Consider the following 22,773-nt stretch of genomic DNA (forward strand, 5'->3'; position numbering starts at 1 on the left):
AAGGCTTTGACTTGACGACTATTTATTAGAGTCTTGTGCGAGCACAAGAGGAGATGGCTGTAGGATGATCTGATGCAGCGAGTCACAACACTGGATTCGATATTTACTTCATGTTGTGATCAACCGGACAATGCGTAGCTAATTTTATAAATGTACAAATGTTTCATTGAATGAACGTACACACCGAGTGGAATTTTTTCAATTGTGTTTAACACTAAGGCAAGTTTGACTTCTGATCGCTGTTGGGTTTTTTTTGCATCAGATTTGCTCCATGTTGTAATTTGAACTGGAAAATGACATCATTGTGCTCAGTGAGCGGATGTCGTTTGTTGCGTGCGTATTTGTACGAGACTTTGGGATGCCGTCCAAAGCTTTTGGGAAGCTTTCAGCACCCCCTCCCAAAAAAACGGACTGGACTAAGAAGACATTGATTCAGTGGTTTCTGCTGGGACAAAATGTTGCCTTGCTGCTTTTGCTCACGTTACCTGAGAGCTGGCAGGTATTCTGCCGTGACACTGAGAACCGCGAAACCTTACAGAGGCCCCTTTGACTCGTCAATATGGAGGGGGCGGGCGGGGGGGGTCTAAAATACACAAACTCTGCTCTGATGATTTTTATACTGTCCACTTTTAATATAATGTGCAAAACATGTCCAATGAATTATTCTCAGCAAATGTTTGATGTCTCATGCCAAAGTCTGTTTTTTTTTTCTATTGTTGAAATAAGAAACAATCCCAAAAAAAAACAATGCTTACACAATCAATGACTTTACAAATATTTCCTCCCTATATTTGAACATATTACAAATAAATTACATAATTACAATGCTTTTTTTTTGCATAGGCACAAACATAATTGGAGTTAATAAATATACAAGACATAATAGTGAGGAAAACCCAAAAGAAATTTCAAATGAAAAAAATCAGATGCACTGTACAGAACGCCAACAGAAATTCACAAGAGGCTCCTTGTTATTGCGCAAGTTGCCCTTCAGTCTTTTTGCTTGAGTTCTATCGTCGATAACGACCTACTGGATCTCTTGGACTTCCTGTATCTGTAGGCCAGGAAGATGGTGGCAACCAGCAGGACCAGACCCAGGACCAGCAGGACCCACTGACCCGCAATGGCGGCTGCACTGTCCACGTTCATTCCCAGGAAGTCCACAGTGTTGCTTGTGACCTCGTGGTCGCCTGCTTGACCTGCAAACAACGAGTAAGCGCCTCAAATCTCCTCTTTACACTTTTTGTGTGTGTGTGTTGAATTTTTTTGGAGTCCAGCATTGCTTGGGGTGTTGTTTTGTTGTTTAAAGTGACACGTAGGAAACACTAAATGTGTGTTGGCACCAAAAAAAGCAGTTACATCTTGATTGAACTCATAAGGAGTAACAGTAAGATTTGTAATCTTTTGCAGAGGATCAAGAATATATGATTACATGAAAACTGGTAAGTGTCAATACCGGCCTGATTTTGTGAAGACTAACGATACTGACCAGCCGATACTTAATTCAAAACAAAGATCTGATATGGAGTGTGTCCTCCTTGCCAGTAGTGGGCACTAAAGTGTGGCAATTTGACACATCTGCTTGCCTGTTTATCAAAATAAAGGCTCTTTTTTGTATTATTATCATTTTCTTAATTAAAAATGTATGAACTTTGAATGGTATATTTCTTGTTTTTGACTAGAATGACTTTCTAAAAATGTTAGAAAAATAGGTCATAAATAAAAATCCGCAATAGAACGAAGCCGCAATAACCGAACCGTAATGTAGCGAGGATCACTGTAAAACATTTTACAGCTACCGCTATATATATCACAATATAGCGACATAAGCGTTCATGTTCCAATTAATTTGCTCTCAATTTGAAAAGAAAAACGTGCTGTTCCTGACAGAGCGTTTGATTAGATTTGCTGATATCTTACTAAAACCCTGATAAAAATCACATGTCCCGTTAAGTGCCTTTACAAACTAGATTTGAATATATTCAAAGCGGTATAAATCTGTAAAAAAAAAAGTGTAATCCCGATTTAACTAGAAGGGATAGGCTTAAAAAGTTGTAAAGTCCCCACAAGGTAACTGAGTGTGTGTGTGTGCGCAATAGTTAGCGTTGATTTTTGCTAAATGGTGGGGACGAAATTCAGGTTTTTACAATCTTTGTGGGGACCTTGTACTTGTTAATACAAATTATCGTGTCCCCCACAAATTCAGACCTATTTTTGCGGGTCAATACTTGTTTTTAGAGTATAGGCTTGAATTGGATTTTGCTTGAGGTTAGGGTAAGTGTTAGGGTTAGGCAATCTGTTGTGATGGTTTGCGTTAGGGTCTAGGAAATGCATTATGTCAAAGGACGTTCTCACAAATACACACATACAGTGCAAACTTTTGTGTATGTGTGTGTTTTGTCCAAACAACAGCTGCTGTTGTCCCTCCCTGGCGCTCTCTTTCACTCCCATCAATCTAATCTGTTCACATCCTTTCAACAGAATCCAATCAGGAAAAAAAGCAGAAAGGAGAAGAAAGATTTCAATGTAAACTACACCCCCCCCTCCCAAAAAAAAAAAAAAGAACGCTTCCCACCAAATCCTTTTTACTATTTCCTCTTGGAATGAGATTCACTCAGAGATGTGTTTACCATATGTCGGCCTCACATTTTGTACACATGTGATTTATTTCAAGATTTGACCCAAAACTTACTCAAAGGCTTCCAGTCGTAATCGGGCCACCCGCGGATGTCCTTGTTCTTGTCGTTCTCTTGCTCCAGCCATTTAATGAGAGGATCGAAATACTCCATGAGTGGTTTGGCGCTCATCTTGGGCTGGCCCGTGATCATGGTCATGGCCTCGGGCCAGGGCTTGCTGAAGCCCAGCTTCATCACGTCTCTGCAGATACGGGCGGGAGGGCCGCAATGGCAATCAGGAATATCATCAGGAGGATCTAGCTAGCTAGCTAGCTAGCTAGCTATCTATCCATCTATCTAGCCCAGCTAGCTAGCTATCTCATTTGTTTTCAAGTATTTGGCTAAAGAGGATTCAAAAATTGTGAATGAATAATGAAGCTCTAAAGGAATCAATTATCTTTTGTACTTAAACACTAAAATAATTAGTTACTGTGGGTATTAAAAGTACTAAAGTGATTTATTACTTTGCTACAAATCTGTAAGTAGTTGATTACTTTAGGTTATAATTTGCAAAATGAACCAATTAATTTAGGTAATTAAACACTAGAAATACTTACCCTACTTTGGTAATAAGTGTTAAAGTAATAGATTAATTTAGGTACTTATGTACAAAAGTAATAAATTACTTTGGGGACTAAACTCTATACATCTATAGTGACTATTTCAAGTGTGGTTAAATTGTTGATTATTTAAGTACTTTAGTGCATAAATCCTTACTTGAGTACCGAAAAGAATTGATTGCATTCATGTACAAAATAAATGATTATTTTAATACCTAAATACGATAAATCTGATAACTTTTGTACTTAATTTAGTATAAGCCATATTTAGACACTCCTGGGGTTCAAAGTCTGAAGACTTAAAAAAAATATATACAAACATGCTTTTGGAATTGAATCAATTAATACCATGACTAAAATGTTCGATACCACTTTTTTCTGACCGATACCAATCGGAGTTCACAATACAATAGTCATCAATACCAAATAGCTATTCAACTAGCACTTTTGATAACGCAAAAGTTCCCTTTGTCAAAAACTTTGCATTTTAAATATATACCTATCTATTCCAATACAGCATTCATTTTTTTCAAAAAATGTCATGAAATTAATGGCAAGGTTTATTTGTCTTATTTCTCATTTTTAGTTCGTGAATGCAAAACTGCGCCAAGAGAACGGCCGATACTGCTATCAGCTGCCATCGCGATACCAAATCAGTACTGTACTTCCTATCTGTACCGATACTAGATACTGGTATCAAGCCGATACTGGCCTTAGTTTTTCATTACAGAGTATCAACTGGTATCAGCCGATACTTTAAGTAAATAAAATCAGTTTTTTGGTGCGTTGAATATTATATGTCAAAAGTACTAAAGGTTTCAGCTGTCTGGCTGAGTACTCATAGCGAATACACGCGCTGGTATCGGTCAGACATAAGGGGTATCGAACCTCCCTTACCGCAATGTGAATATCTCAAGTCACTTCATGAAAACACTGCCTCCCCCCTCGTCATTTCTGACCTCATTCCTGTTTGTAGCGTGCACTCACCCTAGCAGCTTCCCAGCTGCCTTCGATTGGTAAATGTCACATGTGTGCAGGGGCCCCACGTGCTTGGCGGCGTCACACAGAGCCTTGTGGAATTGAAACTGGATAATGAAGCTTACAAAGTACCTGAGGGATGATAAATATGACATCCTTGTCGTAAACATGCAAGTCCAACGCGCTTAGTGATGATTAATTCGTTGGGTCACATGGCCAATGTCGCCGAGAGCTCGCGCCGTCTTATTTATCTTATCTCATCAGCGCGTTTCTTTACTCAGTGTTTAATTTATCAGATGTGTTGTTTGTTTCCCGACCGGAACAGCGCTCACCTCACGTAGGGAACATTGGCGGGGATGTGGAACTTTGCGCCTGGGTCAAAGTCATCCTCAGTGCGAGGAACGGGCGGGCACAAGCCTTGGTACTTCATTCTGCGTTAGAAACAACCGACGCACTGTTAATGTGTCTCACTGGATTTTAAACCGGGATCTAGGTCCCGATCTCTTCATTTTTGTTCGAGTGTTCTCATTACCTGAGATTCCACCACTCTTTGTTGTACTCAGTCGGCGGGATGCGTCCATCAAACACTTTCCATCTCCATTGGTCCATCAGGTAGCCAAAAGGGAGGAAGGCGATTTTATCAAGCGCCATGTTCATCAGGAAGTTGATGTCACTCTCTGTAACATCACAAGGAGGACATCCAATGTGTGTATATATTACGATCGATGATTTACAGTCATAGTCCAATCATTTTTTTAATCGCTATAATCACAGAGTCATAATCAGAAGACAGAAGGTGTGAAAAAGTAAGACTTGTCGGCCCAAGAAATGGCCAATTTATCTGAAAAAAAGGCCCCAATAGCGACTTTGCCTTCTGAGCTGCCTCCTTGTGATTGCTATTTGCCTGTGGACTTCCACGGTATTGGTAGCTGTCCTAAACATCTACTATGCTGCCTACAGTGTACATACACAGTGAGACCATTTTGTGAAAACACAAAATGAGGTGTGTCGATCATTCCGATACAAATGCCTCCGTATGTATGACATCCACCGAGTCCCTCACAATAGAAGTAACAATGGTGCATCCCAAATTATAGCATACGTAGGATTTCCGTTTTTGCTAACTCACCGTGATTGCTCTCCACTTTGTCCAGGAGGCCGATGCTATTCAGGTGTTTGGGTGTGGACACGGACAAGGCCAGAACGTCTCCGATAGCCTCGTGGAAGCCGGGGTTGGCACCCTCACGGAACGCCATGTGCAGATCCTTGTACTGCAGGAAGTACTCCACATGGCCCATCTCGTGGTGGACGGTGATCAAGTCATCCATAGTCACCACAGTGCACTGTTTGATTCTGAATTTAGAGACATGCAAGTTTCATTTAGTCACATAGCGGACATATTTACAAAGGCAATCTTTGAATGCTATTTTACCTGAAGTCTTTTCTGTTGTAGAAATCCCAGGCAGAAGCGTGGCAGACCACTTGGCGTCCTTCGGGTTTCTCCAGCATGGATTTGTCCCAGAACTCTTTTGGCATCGGCAGCAGTCCCAGAGAGGTGAAAAAATTGTCTGATTCCTGGAACATTCGTTTGGGAGTCCATCCCTATTGATGATAATGATATTGACACATGTGGTCATTAAGTTTGATCGCCCTTGGTTTTACGACATTTGGCTTCGCGTATTCACCTTGGCCACCATTGCCGGCGTGGCGTCAACTTGTGTGGCGTCTGGATAAGGCATGACCAGGTCCATGATGCCAGACCACGTCTGGGCCCACATGTTACCTGAGGCGGCACAAGACATGTGATTTCACGGTAAGAATTCCCTTCTGCTCTGCTGTGTTTACTCAACGAGCTAAATCCTTGGAGGACCAGTTTAATTCCTGACTCTGTAGACGTGTCACAAACAATCTCACGCTTGACGCTTCTAAAAGCAAATGAAATCCTTCCCAATTCCACGGGCGTTTGCAGCCAGCTGCGGAATATTAGTGGGGTATGCCCCCACATAAAAGGAATATTTTGGCTGGACCGTTTGTGTGAATTCCACAGTGTAATACTGACTGGCTTGTGGTTTTGTAAGGTCTAATCAAATCAAAGGAACATTTCTACAGTGGCGAATAGCTAAGGCAACTGACTTTTTTGAAGTCCGTTCAAGTCGCGCGGTCTCACCTAGCAAGTGAGCAGGTATGGGTCCCTTCAGGTTGATGTGTTTAGGACCATACTTTTTGTACAGACCCCTGCGAACGTAGGAGTGAACGTTCAGGTAGAGTGGTTCCAGTTCCTTCCAGAGGCTCTCCAGGTCCTCTTCAAAGGTCGGCGTTTCATACAGCGAGCGCCAGTAGGCGCCATTGTCACTGTGACCTATAGAGAGGGATAAAAAGGCAGATTTGATACCATATTTAGATAGACTCTAGGCTTGTTTGTAAACAAAAGCTAGCTGGTGGCCACCGGTGCCCATGGCCAGCCCCATACTTGAAACTGGGGGTGATCCTGATTTTTTTTGTCATTTTTACATGCATGCAGCATACAAGGACCCTTTGATACAGGTTATACTTTTTTTGTTTTATTAACTCATGCAATGCCAGTCATACCGTTAAGTCTGGCAGCTTGGTTGGCCAGTTCTACGTATCGCTCGTAATCCGATCGAAGTACTTTGCCAGCAGCATCTCGCCAGCCCTTCCAGGCAAATAACAGTTCATTATAATCTCTGGACTCCGCCATGGTTTTCTGAAGGTCTGAAAGAGAATACAAACACGGTCAGAGTGCCATTAAAAAGTCGACTAATGAATACCGAAGCGGATGATTTTTGCTTCTTACCAGGATCCAACGGGTGGCATTGTCCATTGTCTCTGCAGACCTCTGCCACGCTATATTTGGTTTCCATGTTGGACAGGATATTGTTGTACTGAAACAGTAAAGATCAACATTTGTTCAGTCCTGGCCTGTTTTGCAGCAGCTTCCTTTGACTGGCACAAATATTTGCAAGGAGCAAAGAAACGTTTCCACACCTCTTCGAGCTGATCTGGCGGTAGTGCGGCCCTCTCGATGTCGCTGAGTTTTTTGACGATGCGTTTGACCTCGTCGTTCTGAAAATCGGCCGTGTCGAACCGTCGCGCTTGTTGCCCGTATTTTAAAGTATGAGCTGACATTTCCAGGTTCTTCTGAAGCTGTTGAACAAAATTGGCATTCATTCAGCAAAGAGGGTGGGAGGAGATGGAGTGATAGAGAGGAGAGAATGGTTGGATGTGACAGGTGATATACCCTGTATAGATACCGGTAAAGTGCATGATAAATGTTTATTTGTCTTTTGTTGGATGGCTGGATGGAATGCTGAAAATTATCAGTCCAAGATGGAGGAATGGATCTATTGTTGGATGGTAGTTTGTGGAGTGATAATTGATGGGTGGGTGCATGGACAGACCGACGGATGGATAAACACATGTATGGATAGACGGACGGACGGACGGATGGATGGATGGATGGATGGATGGATGGATGGATGGATGGATGGATGGATGGATGGATGGATGGATGGATGGATGGCTGGATGGACGGACAGAATGATAAATGGTTGGCTCTGGATGCACTGCAGTAAATGATGAATGGACAGATGGACAGACGGATTTTTCAAAAGTTTGGGGTCATTTGGAAACACCCTCATTAAGGAAAAATACAACTGTTCCTTTTCATGCAAATCATTTTGCATTGTTAAATGTGGTATTAAAAAAAAAACAATACAACAACTTTCAACTTATGTAGATAGTCTCACCATGTTGTTCTTGTTGGCTTCATTAATGTCAGTGTTATACGCCCATGCGGCCTCTGTATAGGCATTCCACACCACTTCAGCCGTCCTGTTGTACTCATCCAGAAGATTCTTGGCATCGAGCTCATCCGTATTTTTATCTACACAAACACACACAACGTTATCCATGGAGCAGGAAACCCACCATGAAGCGTTTCAATATAGTGTGGTGTCAGAGTTTACGTTTATCTTACCGATATCCTCTGGGTAGCCCTCAGGAATGGGTGGGACCCAGTTAAAGTCAGGCCATCCCAGGACTTCATTGACATTTTGTTTTTCCAGCCACTTGATAACTGGGTCAAAGTATCTCATCAGTGAGCCTGCGTCCATCTTGTTAGTACCTAAAGCCTCTTGGAGCACAATGGGCCAAGGCTTGGAGGATCCAGCCTGAAGAACTTTTCTGCAAGTCAGACATTTTGTTGAACATCTCCACCTCCTTAGAATTTAACCCCACTGTCATGTAAAGCTTACTTCAAAATAGCCCCTGCTTCTTTAGAGCGGTAGATGTCGCATGTGTGCAAGGGTCCACTGTGTTTAGCTGCCTGGCAGAGTTTTTCGTGGAACTGGAACTGTAGGATAAAACTCACAAAATACCTGCAAAAGGAAAAACTGGGATTGAATTTTGCTGAAAGAAATTACATACATTAAATTGTTTGACGTCACCAATCTTTGCCAAGGCAGATTTATTTGTTTAGACCTCTCGTATTTGATTTTAACTAATTACCCTTGTGCAGACTTTCGACCATTTTTTGTCATTTTCTTCCACGTCATTTTCACAGCATTTTAGCCAATGCATGGCACACTCTTGGTAGTGTGATAACTAAGTGGTCATGTCGTGTCAAAATTTGACAGGTTGTCACCATCTAGTTGAAATTTCAGCTCCCTAGAGTCATTTTTCAATGTTTTCCTTTTGATATGAGTTGCCTTTAATGTACAGATCAAAGGATTAGGCAAAATACCACACAGGGGTCAAACAAATATTACATATACTGTATGTAAATGATGAGAAGGTCTTTTGATGGCCCAAAATCCCAAAGAAAGCTCATGTTGAACGTATAGAGTGGCTAACCTGTGCTGTCCGACTAAAAACAAAATAAGTCCCTCAAGGTAGAAATAAAAATATTCGATGAAGTACTTGTCATGTTCTTTTGTGCCTAACTAAGTGCAGCTGGTGTCCATGGAGAGTTTCCTGCTATTGTGAAGTTTTCGTGTTGTTGAAAATCTCATTACCGGCAATTATGAAGGCTGCATTAAGGTGACAGGATACAATAACGCCTCAATTCCCATCTTGCAAGCATTGTTAGTGTTATTCCCATTTTGCCTTGTCCATTTTTTTTTTTCTTTTTTGTAAGCACATGAATCGCCTCAAGGTGCACACACTCTAAATATTTTAAAAGCACTCTATTTACGGTCTTATTGGGTTTTGGATGCATTTCAGCATCCATGCATGCTGTGAAGTATCAACAAAGAATGAATTGCCTTCCCGGGCTCGTTTAAAAGTGCTGTGGAAGAAGCTACCTGATGTACGGTGTGTTGCCAGGAATGTGGAATTTTGCACCGGCGTCAAAATGCTCCTCCGTTCGCTTGGTGGGTGGGCAAATGCCTTGATATTTTGTCCTTGAGAGAAGAAATAAGAAACAGATGGATTGCGAGACTTATATAACCCAAACCTCAGTCATGGAAAGTTGCTGGTGCATGAGAATGACTTTTCCGGTAGGATTTGAAAAATATCAACACGTACAAAGCCAATAGCTAATTTTGGCAAAGTAAGATGCAGAATGGACAAATACACAATGTAGAAAGTAAAAGTAAGAGGTTTTCAGAAAATAAATACTAAAGAAGTGATTCCTGACAAAAATCTAGTTAATTATAGTAACTTAACAGAATAGTGAATTTAAAATGTCATTCAAGACAGAGTGATACATATTATTATTCGTATTTACATTATTATTATCAAGCGTTAAAATAAAGGATGAGACAGCCAAGAGCTAAAGAAGCCAAGCTAATTATGTAAGCTTAAAAATGTTCAAACCTTGAAATAGGATGCAGTTTTTAAACAGAACTGTGCACACAATGAACAGGCAGAAGCTAAAGCTAGGCTAAAGATTCTAGCTTAAATCTTCTTAAAATGTTCAAATACAATGGAGATTTACAACATAATTATGACTTCAAATGATCACTGACTCATTATTTAATTATTTGAGTAGATGTGAAAAATATTATTAGGTGAAAAATATTATTATGAATAAGCAGTTAGTAGCTAAAGAATCCAAGCTAATGATGCTAGCTTAAAAGTTTTCGAATGTCAAAATAGCATGCATTTTTCAAGCACAACTGTGAATGCAATAAATAACAAGAGGCTAAAGAAGCCAAGTGAATGATGCTAGCTTAAAAGTTTTCAAATGTCACCATATAAGGCAATTTTAAAACATTACTGTGAAAGCAAAAAACAGGAAGCTAAAAAAGCCAAGATTATGATGCTAGCGTAAAGTTATCAAATGTCAACGTATGATGCAATTTTATAACATAATTGTGAATACAATAAACGGCCAGAAGCTAAAAAAAAACCAAGCTAATGATGCTAGCTTAAAAGTTTTTAAATGTGAAGTATCATTCAAATAGTATAGTTGTATATATTTAGTATAATTTACTATAATTCTAAAAGTATAATTCAAATGTCTGGTAAAGCTTTTTTAAATTGTGTGACAAATTTGGAAAATTAACGTTAAAAGATGCTGAAGTGGTCTGAGAAAAGGAATAAATAGTCAGGTGCTAAAGGAGCCAAGTAGCTAAAAAAAAAGCTAATGATGCTAGCTTGAAAAAGTTCAAACATTAAAGCACAAAAGAAATTCTCTCAAATTCATGACTGAATAATCCGTATTAGGGTTTGTAGCTTCAATGTGTTGGAAATGAACAACGAAGCTACCTGAGGTACCACCATTCCGAATTGTATCGCTCTGGTGGGGTATTGCCCGCAAATACGCCCCATCTCCATTGGTCGATGAGGTAACCAAAAGGAAGGAAGGCTATCTTCTCCAGCGCCATCTTTAGCAGATAGTTGATGTCCGACTCTGATGGAACACAATGTTGAACTTTAGTTGAACATTTTCCGCTAATAAACGTCATGTATTTCGCGAGTCTTTACCAAGGTCAGACGTGACCGTCTCCAGCAGTCCGATAGTCTTCAGATGTTTGGGTGTGGAAACGGACAGAGACAGGACGTCCCCGATGGCTTCGTGAAATCCGGGATTGGCCCCGCGACGGAAGCCCACCGGTTGGTCTTTGTACTGGAGGTAATACTGCACGTGGCCCATCTCATGGTGGACGGTGAAAAGTTGCTCCATCGTCACCGTGGTGCACTGCTTGATCCTATAACAAGTAATGTAGAACAGTAGAAATGTCCCTGTTGTTGAACGTTCACCGTCTTTACAGACTGATCCCTAAAATCTGTATTTCAAAATCGAATCCTGATTACCTGAAGTCTTTGCGGTTGTAAAAGTCCCAAGCAGAAGCGTGGCACACCACCTCTCGATCATCGGGCTTCTCCAGCATGGATTCCTGCCAGAATTCTGGAGGCATCTCGGCTAAATCCAGAGATTTGAAGAACTCCTCTGCAACACGAAACATTGCCGTGGCGTTGTAGCCCTGCCGAACAAGAAAACATAAAAAGAAATTTGTTTGATAATTTGCGGTAGTTTAGGATATATATCTTGTTTAGCTCTCATATCACTGTGGTATATGAGAGCATTTCCATATATCATACAGTAATTGCCTTTCAGCAGAACGTCATTTCAGTAGTGGATGTGGGCAAAAAATCTGCAGTATTTCAGTGGTGCATATGAGCAAAAACATTTCACTAGAGTTATAAAAAAGAAAGTGAGTTAAACTCAACTCACAGTTTTCAGTGGTTTGTGAGAGAATTTGAATTCTCCACCTGAGAGCATTTAGATTTTTTGTGTCAGAGTGTTTCAGTTGTGTGTCAAAGCATTTCAATAGTTGTGTGAGTGTTACATTGATGCTTGTTAGAGTTTTAGTGTTGTGTGAGAGTCTTTCAGATGTGTTTGAAAGGATTTCAACTAGTTGTGTAAGTGTTTAAGTAATGCTCCTGCAATTTTTGGTGGTGAGTGAGAGGGGTTCAGTAGTGTGTGTGAGAGTGTTTTATTGTTGAATGTGAGCAACAAACAGTGATGCATATGAGCGAAAACTCATGTTTTGTCTCATTGTTTTGAGTGTTTAATTTATGCTTGTTAGATAGTTTCAGTAATTTGTGTTAGAGCATGTCAGTAATCTATATGCGTAGGGAAAAAAAAAGACCAACCTGTGATATAAGTAGATGTGTGAGAGTGTTTAATTAATGCTTGTTAGATAGTTTCAGTAGTGTGTGTGAGAGCATGTCAGTAATTTATATGCGTAGGAAAAAAAATGACCAATCTGTTATATAAGTAGATGTGTGAGAGTGTTTAATTAATGCTTGTTAGAAAGTTTCAGTAGTGTGTGTGAGAGCATGTCAGTAATTTATATGCGTAGGAAAAAAATTGACCAATCTGTTATATAAGTAGATGTGTGAGAGTGTTGAATCAATGCTTGTTCGATAGTTTCGGTAGTGTGTGTGAGAGCATGGCATATGCGTAGGAAAAAAATGACCAATCTGTGATATAAGTAGATGTGTGAGAGTGTTTAATCAATGCTTGTTAGATAGTTTCAGTAGTGTGTGTGAGAGCATGGCATATGCGTAGGAAAAAAATGACCAATCTGTGATATAAGTAGATGTGTGAGAGTGTTTAATCAATGCTTGTTAGATAGTTTCAGTAGTGTGTGTAGGAGCATGTCAGTAATTTATATGCGTAGGAAAAAAAAATGACCAATCTTTGATATAATCTGTAGTATTTCAGTAGTGTGTTTGAGAGGGGAAAATAATCAGTTTAATCGCATACTGGTACCCGCCTAAAAAAAAGTGGTATCAAACATTTCTGATTGAGTTGTTTGTTTGCTGTGTTGCCTGGCTCGCCCCTCCCTTACTTGTTTGACCATTTCTTCAGTCACGTCCATGTTGGGTTTGTCAGGAAACGGTATCATCAAGCCGTAGATGTTATTCCAGGTCTGGGCCCACATGTTTCCTGAGCGCGAGGAAGAAAACACACTTAAGCAACAATCCTTCGTCCTTACGGGAGGCCGCGCTCGCGTCGGCTCCCTAGGAAATGGCTGCTTATGTGTTAGACGTCCCCCGTGACCAGATAAGAAAAAGTGGGCGGGTTTTTGTTTTCCAAAAGTGTTGTTGTACCCAGCAGATGAGCGGGGATGGGTCCTCGAAGGTTGATGTACTTGGGGCCGTACTGCTTGTAGAGTTGTCGCCGCACAAAGGCGTGCAGGTGCTTATAGAGAGGTTCGATTGTTTTGTACAGCTGCTCGATGACTTCCTGGAAGTTGTCGCTCTCGTACCAAGAGCGCCACACGGCTCCCGTGTCTTTAAATCCTACAACGTAATACATGTACATTAGTGATGTCTATCTCCAATAAAAGATGATTACTTACTATAAATACTAAAATAACAGTGATTTCACTACTGTGGGACCATGTTTTCTATTCTATTCTACTTTTCGTTTTTATTCTATTTACTCCTTATTACTACATTATTTCTTTTTCATATTTTTAATATGCACCAATTATAGCTCAGAATTTAGTTGTATGCCTGGATACAATGACAATAATAGATATGTGTGTCGATGTCAGTGCCTTGCTTCGATTTATACCAATTTTCAATCAAAAGTGGTTTTCTGATTGATTCGATTTTGCTGCACTCCTAATATACATACATACTAATATCATTACTAGCTTACTAGTGTAGTACAAGTTGACTAATAGTAGACTACTAATAGGCTACTATCTTACTACTAAGTTAATAACCATTGTTATAGCTTAGGGTAAATTTCTTACCATCAGCTTGTGAGGCTTTATTGCTAAGTTTCACAAAATCGGCGTAGTGCTGCTTGAGAGGGACGCCAGAGACGTTGTGCCAGCCCTCCCAAGCGTACAGCAGCTTCTTGTAACTCCGAGAGGTGGCCATGATGTCCCTGAGATCTGCAAAGGACCACACACGCCAAATGCTATGGCAAGGGACACCATTTTTTTTTCCTTCTCCAATATCACAAGGATGAAAAACCAAAAGTGGTGAAAAAAAAATTCAGTTTGCTATCATACTTTGAGCGCCGCACAACGGAATAAAAATGCAGGGAAATCGATGAAATAAAACCTATTAAAATGCATCTAAAAATTATAATGGTATTTTATGGTCTAAAATTTGTACAATCATTATTTTTGTACATAAAATCTCGCACGTCCATCTGGAATCACATAGAAATGTCAAAATCATTGCATTTTGTTGTATTCATCAGCTGGAAATTCCAGCTCCCTAAGTGTTTTTTTTTTTTTCCCATTGATTCTTTTTCACAAAAATATCAGGAATTTCCATAATTTGTAACATAATGCCACAAGGGTTAAAAATAAAATAGTATTAAATGGAAAAAATAAAGCTGGAATTTTTCGCTGAACTTTATATACAATGTTAAAATAACATTAAAGTAGCAGACAAATATTCCGTATAAAAATTCATTTCCTCCATCGTGCTTGGGAACCACTGAATAACGTTGCAGACAAAACATAGCGCCATTGTTCCCAATGCGTACCACAGTTCAATTAGCGTGAAGTTGTTCCAACATTTTACTCAACACTCGCAAGCACCTCCAAAACACTTCCTCTGTGAAGTCACTTTGCCCATCCTGTTACTTTCACAGGAACCGATAAGAAAACTTTTTACAAGGTTTCGCTTCCCTCCCCAACATGTTTGCCCGCAATAATTCAGATTTTACTCACGAGGTTCCAGGCTCCAGCTGACGTTGGGCTGCGGGTTGACTTTAGCCGTTGAATAAATACTGTCCATGGTGCTGAGAATGGTGTTATACTGCGTACACACACAGGAAATTGGAGATTACCGTAATTCCCCAAATATAAGAAGTTTTTTAATTCCCGAATTGAAGACTTTTTTTTTTTTTCGGTAAATTCAACCCCAGCAATACTTTGTTTGACTTTTAGTCTATGTGACAGATGAAATTTAAACAAATTTAGACAATTGTACAATAATAATTGTAGTATAGGCAGGTAATAATCATGTAACGCATGATAATGCCATCCAGTGGACACGATTGCTAACTACACTCTCATCCTGTGTATAGCCTTAGCTGGCATTGTTTTCTCTGTTGTGTAGTACCACAGACATGGTGTTAACTTCAAATGTAAGTACTAATACAGAAAAAGGAATTAGTATGAGTGCAGACAGAAGTAGACCAGCGCCTGACGAATAACGGAACAGAAAAAAAATTCGCTCTTTAGTGGTGGCGGAAGGTTGGGCAAAAATGCAGCCATGGACGGACGATTGCAATTTTGTATGGCTTGAAGAAATGACGGAGCGTTAGCTGAGGTTGCTATGGCATTATTTTCAATAAAAGAAGTGAGCAGACTGAACCAATGTGCAAGTCTATCCTTGGTCACACAGAATCATGTAAAAGTTCACTGACCGCTCACAATGTGGGACATCTGATACACTTAACCTGCAACATCTAACTCACAGATATGAAGAATTTACACAAGTAGTATTTACATTGTCGCCAAACTGTTTGTGCATCCTATTCATGGTAACATAGAAAATACCCAAATTTGACCCTAAAATTAAGGGTGTCTTCTATACACATTTACGTTTTATATTTGGGGAATTTTAGTATTTGATTTTTTTACATGGGAAATAAGTGAAAAGCACGGGAGACGAACCTCCTCTCTTTCTTTGGTCGGCAGGTTGGCGGCTCCAAGGAGCATGACCTTGCTCATCAGGTTCTTATCTTTGAGGTCGAGAGTGTCAAGCAGGTCGGGAGGAAACACCTTCTTGGCCTTGAGCCCCCAGGCCTCAGTGAAGGCCTGCTCATCCAACGATGCGTTTACCTAAGCACGGACGACGGGACACACAAAAAATCTTATACAGTGTTTGTGGAGTGCAAAGTTCATCCCGATGGGCATTTGGCGCTTGCTGCGTATTTGTTTTTAGCGGCATGCTGCTTATCCCAATAAAGCGCTGGGCAAATGGTGGGCTGGGATAACTCAGACGTGAGCGGCCATTAAAGATTCCAAGCAAAAGTACACAATAGTCATTTTTTTTCTGCCACAAGTACAACTGACAGTTCATTTGAATCTCTCTATAGGTTAAGATCTCTATACAGTGTGTGTATGTGCGTGATATATACAAGTATGTGTGTGCATATACAGTACTTGTATTTAGTAATAGAATAGAATAAAATAGAATAGAATAGAATGCCTTTATCATCATTTACAGTGAAATTGAGAGCACTGTTCCAATTGGCAAATCTTAAATAAATATAAACAATAAATACAATACAATAGAATGTGTATAATTCATATATACACATGGATGTATGTACAGTATAATGTATACAGCATTTATGTCTGTATAATAGTCAAATATAAATTAAGATTTAATTTCAACATACAAATGTTTTTTCAGTAATACAAAATTAGGAAAATATCATTTTAAATGATGTATATATAATGTGTATACACTGCATTTGACGTATACTAATCTTAATGCATACGTTTATATGCATACTATATATGCACAGTATTTACTGTATGTATTTGTATGCACATATACATATGTATATTTATACATATGTATTTACACTGTATGTGTATGTATTTTTAATATTTCATTATGAAGTAAATGCTGTGATTTCATATATATATATATATATATATATATATATATATTATATGTATATATATATATATATATATATATATATATATATATATATATATATATATATATATATATATATATATATATATATATATATATATATATATATGTATATATATAATGTGTATATACAGCATATGTATATACTGTATAGGTATGTGTATGTGGCTATATATACTTAAGTATTTTATATGTATGTGCTGTATTTATTTATAGGTTTTTAATTTTTTATTAGTGTATATAACAGAATAGTTATAATCTAAATATATATATATATATATATATATATATAAATATATATATATATATATATATATATATATATATATATATATATATATATATATATATATATATATATATATATATACATACATATATATACATACATACATATATATATATATATATATATATATATATATATATATATATATATATATATATATATATATATATATATATAATAAATGTTCAAAGAGATTGTTGCACAAGGAGCTCGTGCAGGTGCAGTATTTCAATCCCAATACGCTGTACATTCCCATGCTTTTTTTTTTATTTTTGGCCGTCTGCTTCGCTATGTTGCAACCGCGTGCATTTTGCTGAAGGTCAAGAGTGACAAATACTGATTGGCTCCATCACAAATGAGGAAATATTTGCACACTCTCGTTGTGATTTGGCCGGACCGTTGCTTCTTTCCACAGCCTGGCCGCCGTTTCTCTTTGGAGCGTTCTTATCTGCGGTTTACACAGCAGGCTGACGTGAGGGAAAAGCCGCCACGGCGAGTTGAAGTATTAACTCCAAACCTAGTGCATTTCCCCTCCGTTGCTCTCTTTTTCTAACTTATGTTTTTTCAACTGACTTCCGCCCATCCAAGCATCTTCCATTGTAGGGCGGTAAAAAATATGGAGGCAGATTTTGCTGATTTGTCTTTTTGTTGTTTTTTTCACTTTAATATACAGATGAATTGAAAGAGCAAAATATTAGGTACACTTGCTCAAGCTGAAAAGTATGAATAGAAGTGCCGAGGGAGAAAAAGCATTTCTTTCAAAGGTCTGATTTAATGCTCAGCTATTAAAACAATACTCACGTTCCTCTTGATGCTATTTGTTAGCATGTCTATGAGGTTTTCCTTTGTTTGTTAGCATTAAGCTGAATGGGGGTTGTTAAAGTTGTGTTTAACTGCACTAAATTTGATCACATATTTATAGTATCATGACTTTATTACAGTTTTGTATTTTATGACAATCACAGCTGAACAATAAACCATAGTAAGAGTTGTCACTCTTTGCAGAGGATAAAGAATTTATACCTGTGTGTATTATAGTGTGTTTACATGTGTTGCTCAACTATTCGTGTTCAAAAATCCGTTGCTTGGAGGTTTGTAACATGAAAACACTGACGCTATTTGTTAGCCTGTCTATGTTGTTTTCCATTGTTGGTTAGCGTTAGGCTAAATAGGGGCTCCCCTTTTGCAGTTTTTTGACAATTTTTGGGTCATTTTCTTCCAGATCTTTCTCACGGCATTTTAGCCAGGGATGGCACACTTGATAAATAAGTGGTCGTGTCATTTTGACTTGACATGTTGTGGCCATCTGGGTGAAATTTCAGCTCCCTAGTGTCTTCTTTCAATGCGTTCCCTTGAAATATCAAATATCGATAAACATGATAGACCATATCATTGTTTTAGTCACAAGGCTCATTGCAGTTTGCAGTATATTATAAATAAATTATACATATACAAATATACAGTATACCATGGTACTGATGTCTAATTATTATTCAAGAAAATGATCTATAAAATGTACTCGACAGTCCTCTGCAAAGTATCTCGTTCTGAGATGTAACCAGGCAGTTATCCAACATGAATCTTTGTGAGGCTTTTTTTCCCGCTGCTCTATTTCTGAGCATCGAATGCTTTCATACTGTACATGTCATCAATTAGTTTCCTCTCAGTGGCTTTTATTGTAAGGTCGAGCGAGCGGAATCTCATCTGCCTTGAAAGCTAATCACGTCTGCCTCCGCTGCTGCACTGATGGCACTTAATGTGTTATATTTAATTGATGCACTTCTGTAATGTTTCTCTAATGTTTATCAGGTTTTTTTTTTTACTTCAAATGAAGTGCTGTGTCATCCATGTCTGATTTAATACACCTTGGAGCTACATTTGTTGGGGTATTTTAGGTATATTTTATTCTGCAACTCTAAAAGATAGATGGTGAAAAATCTTCTGTAACTATAATACAGTATAGCAAGCGGTTGCTCACTGTTCCAATTCATTTGTTTGTAATATGAAAGGAAATACATTCATTCGAAAGCAGAAAATGTAATTCCTCTTAACCCTAGTGCAGTATTTTGTCCAATATATGTCCTTGTCTTCTTTTAATGATTAAAAGAAGACACCGGGGAGCTGAAATTTCACCCAGATGGTGACAACATGTCAAATTTCAACATGGTGTGACCACCTAGGTTGTACATTAGCTGGAGATTGTCATCCCTTGGCTAAAATACAGTGAGAATCACATGGAAGAAAATGACCCAAAAATGGTCAAAATACTGCATAAAGGGGTAAAATCTGCCGTCTCAATTTCCGATCAATTTTCCTGTTTATTTTACAAACTAAACACACCACGAGGATTCGAGACTGATTTTGGCCTGACCCCGTTGGCTCCGGCATGGCGGGGGCCCGCATCCCCACCTGTTCTCCGAGCCTGGATGCAAGCTAGAATTCCCGTTGTGACAGCTGTACAAGCACAATAAAAACCTCAGAGTAAGTCTTTTTTTTTTAAGTCTTCAAACTCTCTCTTGGTGAGTCTTTGGCTTCATTGGTGCGTGCCACTGGATTTTCTTGTCCCTCAGGACACATTGTTAATGTCATGTCTTTCCTTTAGAAAAGACCTGCTGGATAAAAACAACCTCTATGTCTGTAAAAGGTTATATTGTAGAGAGTTGTTGTCACATGGGTTTGACTGCTGATATTTTTTCAGAGGAATAAATTGTGGGAAAGCTTCAAATCTAGAAATGCTCCGTATAGAGCAGGGCTGTCAAACGTACTGCCCACGGGCTCGTTCTGGCCCACGAACGGACTCAATCTGGCCCACAATAAATGAAAAACTTGAAATGTTTTATTAATAATAGTCATTGCAATGTTTTTTTGATTAATAGTAATGTTTTTGTAATATTTTGGACAGTATTAACCCTTGTGCACGCACATTGCAAACATGACATTTTACATAAAGGTTAGATTTTTTTTGTAAATGCTTTTAAAAGCGTAATAATTAGTTATTTATAAAAAAAAAAAAAAAAAAAAATTCTTCAACCATTCAAATTGTTCAGTGGCATGTTGGTTGAATTTATTAACACCCACAAAAAAAATGGAAAATGGTATGGACTGTCCTTGATGTGATGTGATGATGACACTTTAAGACATAGCCATTAACCGGTCTCTACCGCCACCTATTGTCTTGAGGTGAAACACAAGTCAACAAAGAATTTTCTGTTTGCTGACATAGTTTGACCGCTGCGCAACGGATTGTTGCAAAAATCGCAGGAAAATCAATGTTATGACTCCTATTAAAATGCATTTCAATATTTGTAAATACAATGATATTATATGGTCCAAAATTTGGACAACTATTATTTTTGTACACAAAATCTCGCAGGTCCAGCTGCAATCACATTGAAATGCCAGAATCGTTGCATTTCGACATTGTACACGTTTTAATCATCTGCTGGAAATTTCAGCTGCCTAGTGTTTTCTTTCCCATTGATTCTTTATTGATGTCATAAAATCAAAGGAATTTCCATAATTTGTAACATAATGCCACAAGTTCAAAAAGAATAATAAATTGGAAGTTGATGTTTTGAAGCTACATCCTAGGCTATATAAGTAAGGTCCATTTGAGAATAGATTTTCCTTTATGCGACCTGAAGGCGAGTTTGACACCCCGGGTGGAGAGCACGACCCGGGGAGCATATGCAGCCTGTTAATATTTTTATTCCAGTCAGCCAAACATGAAAAAAATATTATTCAGGTGGAGCATGATAAAGTTAATATCTTGAAGGATAGCGAAACTATCCATTAATTAAAATAGTAACTGTTAGCAATACAAAAGCTGTGTTTTGCTAATTTGTTCATTTTCTGTTGTTGTAAGAGTCATTTCAATATATAGTTCAATACATGAGACGCTGTTGTTATGCTTTTGTTGATTTCCTATTGAAAATTAAAAGCACATGTTTTCTTTTAATAGGGTTAGGTTTTATCACGTCCCGGTCCGGCCATTTTGTCAAATTTTAGAACCTTTACGTAAAAATCTTTGACCACCCTTGGCGTCGAGCTATCTGCAGGAAAAGTACTGGCGTGATCTTACCTGGAGTTGCGAGTTATACTCTGTCAAGTTGGTGTTGTAGTTCCAGCTGGCCGACACGCTGTGGAAGAAAACCTCCTCGGCCGTGCTGTTGTAGTCAGAGAGGAATTTCAGCGCATCCGCCTTGGTGCTGGAATATTCCCCTGGCAGCCAGTGGTCTGGCAGAGCATCATATCGCTGCGCCGCTTGCAGCGCTAACACCACTAACCACACAAACTTGTCCATGGCTGCCGCCCTGCAGCAAGTGGAAATTTCGACAACAAAAAAAAGTTGGGAGGAAAACGTGAATCGCAAAAATAAATAGATGAGAGAGCACCTTTCAGCGGTAGCCCGAAGCTACTCTGCACTGGTCCCCGATCTCAGCAAGTGTCTTTTAAAGTCCCGGCGTGACCCGGCCCACACGCCTCCGCAGCCTGCACTTGCCCCCGTTTACAACACCCGCTATAATAATCCCCCACCCTTGAAGGTCTTACTCGTCCCTCACTCCTTCCTGCCTCCCCGCAGCCGGCCAGCATCAGCATCTGGAGTCCAATCCGAGCGCGGGGGAGAGATAAGATAGCCCAGAAGAGACTTGTCAGCGTCTTCCCGGTTGGCTCCAGGAGGGACTCCACATACTTTGCTCTCTGGTGCCTCTCTCGGTACGCGCGCGAGCGCACTCGGGCTCGAGCGAGAGAGCGAGCGAGAAAGGGAGGGAGGAAGCCAGAGGGCGGGGGAGAGGGTTTAAAAAGCAGAGAAGAAAAGTGAGACGCACTCAAAGAGGCTCACCTTGAATTCCACCACGAAGGAAACATCTGTATATTCGCTAGTTTTTCCTAACAATTTTTGGCTTTTAAAAATAATAAATTGCTATTAAAAAAAAGTTTAGCATCCACTTGATTTGAAAACTAAAAAAAAGTCTAAGCACCCTGTTCCAATTCCAGCTATTGGTGCAAATAATAATACTTATTATTATTAAAACATACATATGTTTACATAACTAATATAATATAATAAGTAGTATATAATCATCCTGATATTTTAATTATATAATTAAAAAAATTATAATAAATTGTAATATAAATGAAATAATTTCTAAAGGTGTTTCATAAATAAACAGATTAATAAATATTTGTTGTAATTTTCCACAAGGGACATAGTTATAGGAAATTTCCTATATTATATTTAATATTATTTTACATCACTGCAACAATGCACCATTTGAACTTTGACTTTAAATGTAGGAGGAATGTAGAGAAGAAGGTGTTAGCATAAAGCTTACCCAGGTAAAAGATTAACTTTTATTGCTAGGACTAAGAAATTGTCTTTTAAAGTTCCTTGCATTTATTAGGGACGCAAATTTAAAAAACAAAAATGTTGGCACCTACTGTAGATAGCAGTTGATTTAAAAACTAAGTCTATGCACCCTGTTCCAATCTCGGCCATTGGCATAAATAATAATAATCATCATCATCCTCATCATAATAACATACATATGTTTACATAAATAATATAAAATATAACAAAATAAAATATACTTATATTATATAATATATATTATAATATAAAAATATATAATTATCCTGATATTTT

At 38.6% G+C, this 22,773-nt stretch overlaps 1 protein-coding gene across 2 annotated transcripts; it reads right to left on the reverse strand.

The window, feature by feature from the left end:
• Positions 1-608: 608 nt before the first annotated feature.
• ace (angiotensin I converting enzyme (peptidyl-dipeptidase A) 1) lies at positions 609-21,827 on the reverse strand. 2 transcript variants are annotated; one of them, XM_088439670.1, is made up of 26 exons: positions 21,521-21,827; positions 21,208-21,439; positions 15,838-16,005; positions 14,887-14,974; positions 13,951-14,094; positions 13,298-13,489; positions 13,036-13,133; positions 11,492-11,661; positions 11,162-11,385; positions 10,943-11,087; positions 9,535-9,633; positions 8,488-8,610; positions 8,211-8,416; positions 7,981-8,117; positions 7,220-7,378; positions 7,029-7,116; positions 6,803-6,946; positions 6,381-6,572; positions 5,899-5,996; positions 5,646-5,815; positions 5,343-5,566; positions 4,746-4,890; positions 4,546-4,644; positions 4,223-4,345; positions 2,693-2,877; positions 609-1,199 (listed from the first exon to the last, which is right to left on the reverse strand). In XM_088439670.1, exons 2-26 carry the CDS (start codon positions 21,427-21,429, stop codon positions 991-993), a joined length of 3,852 nt encoding a protein of 1,283 aa, XP_088295796.1. In that variant the 5' UTR covers positions 21,430-21,439; positions 21,521-21,827; the 3' UTR covers positions 609-990. The 2 variants fall into 2 exon arrangements, with proteins under 2 accessions (XP_088295796.1, XP_088295795.1); XM_088439669.1 differs by having other exon boundaries at positions 21,208-21,827.
• Positions 21,828-22,773: the final 946 nt, after the last annotated feature.

Source organism: Hippichthys cyanospilos, chromosome 17 (assembly GCF_059441005.1).
Source record: "Hippichthys cyanospilos isolate Australia breed blue-spotted pipefish chromosome 17, RoL_Hcya_1.0, whole genome shotgun sequence".
Lineage (NCBI taxonomy): Eukaryota > Metazoa > Chordata > Actinopteri > Syngnathiformes > Syngnathidae > Hippichthys > Hippichthys cyanospilos.

Bases quoted from the DNA above. Each gene is read 5' to 3' on its own strand.
- ace (XM_088439670.1), bottom strand. From the start codon at position 21,429: ATGGACAAGTTTGTGTGGTTAGTGGTGTTAGCGCTGCAAGCGGCGCAG. The intron at 11,662-13,035 runs GTAAGGGAGGGG...CTTGTTCGGCAG, and splicing joins CTGAAGAAATGGTCAAACAA to GGCTACAACGCCACGGCAAT. The intron at 1,200-2,692 runs GTAAGTTTTGGG...CGTTGTTTGCAG, and splicing joins TTACGACTGGAAGCCTTTGA to GTCAAGCAGGCGACCACGAG.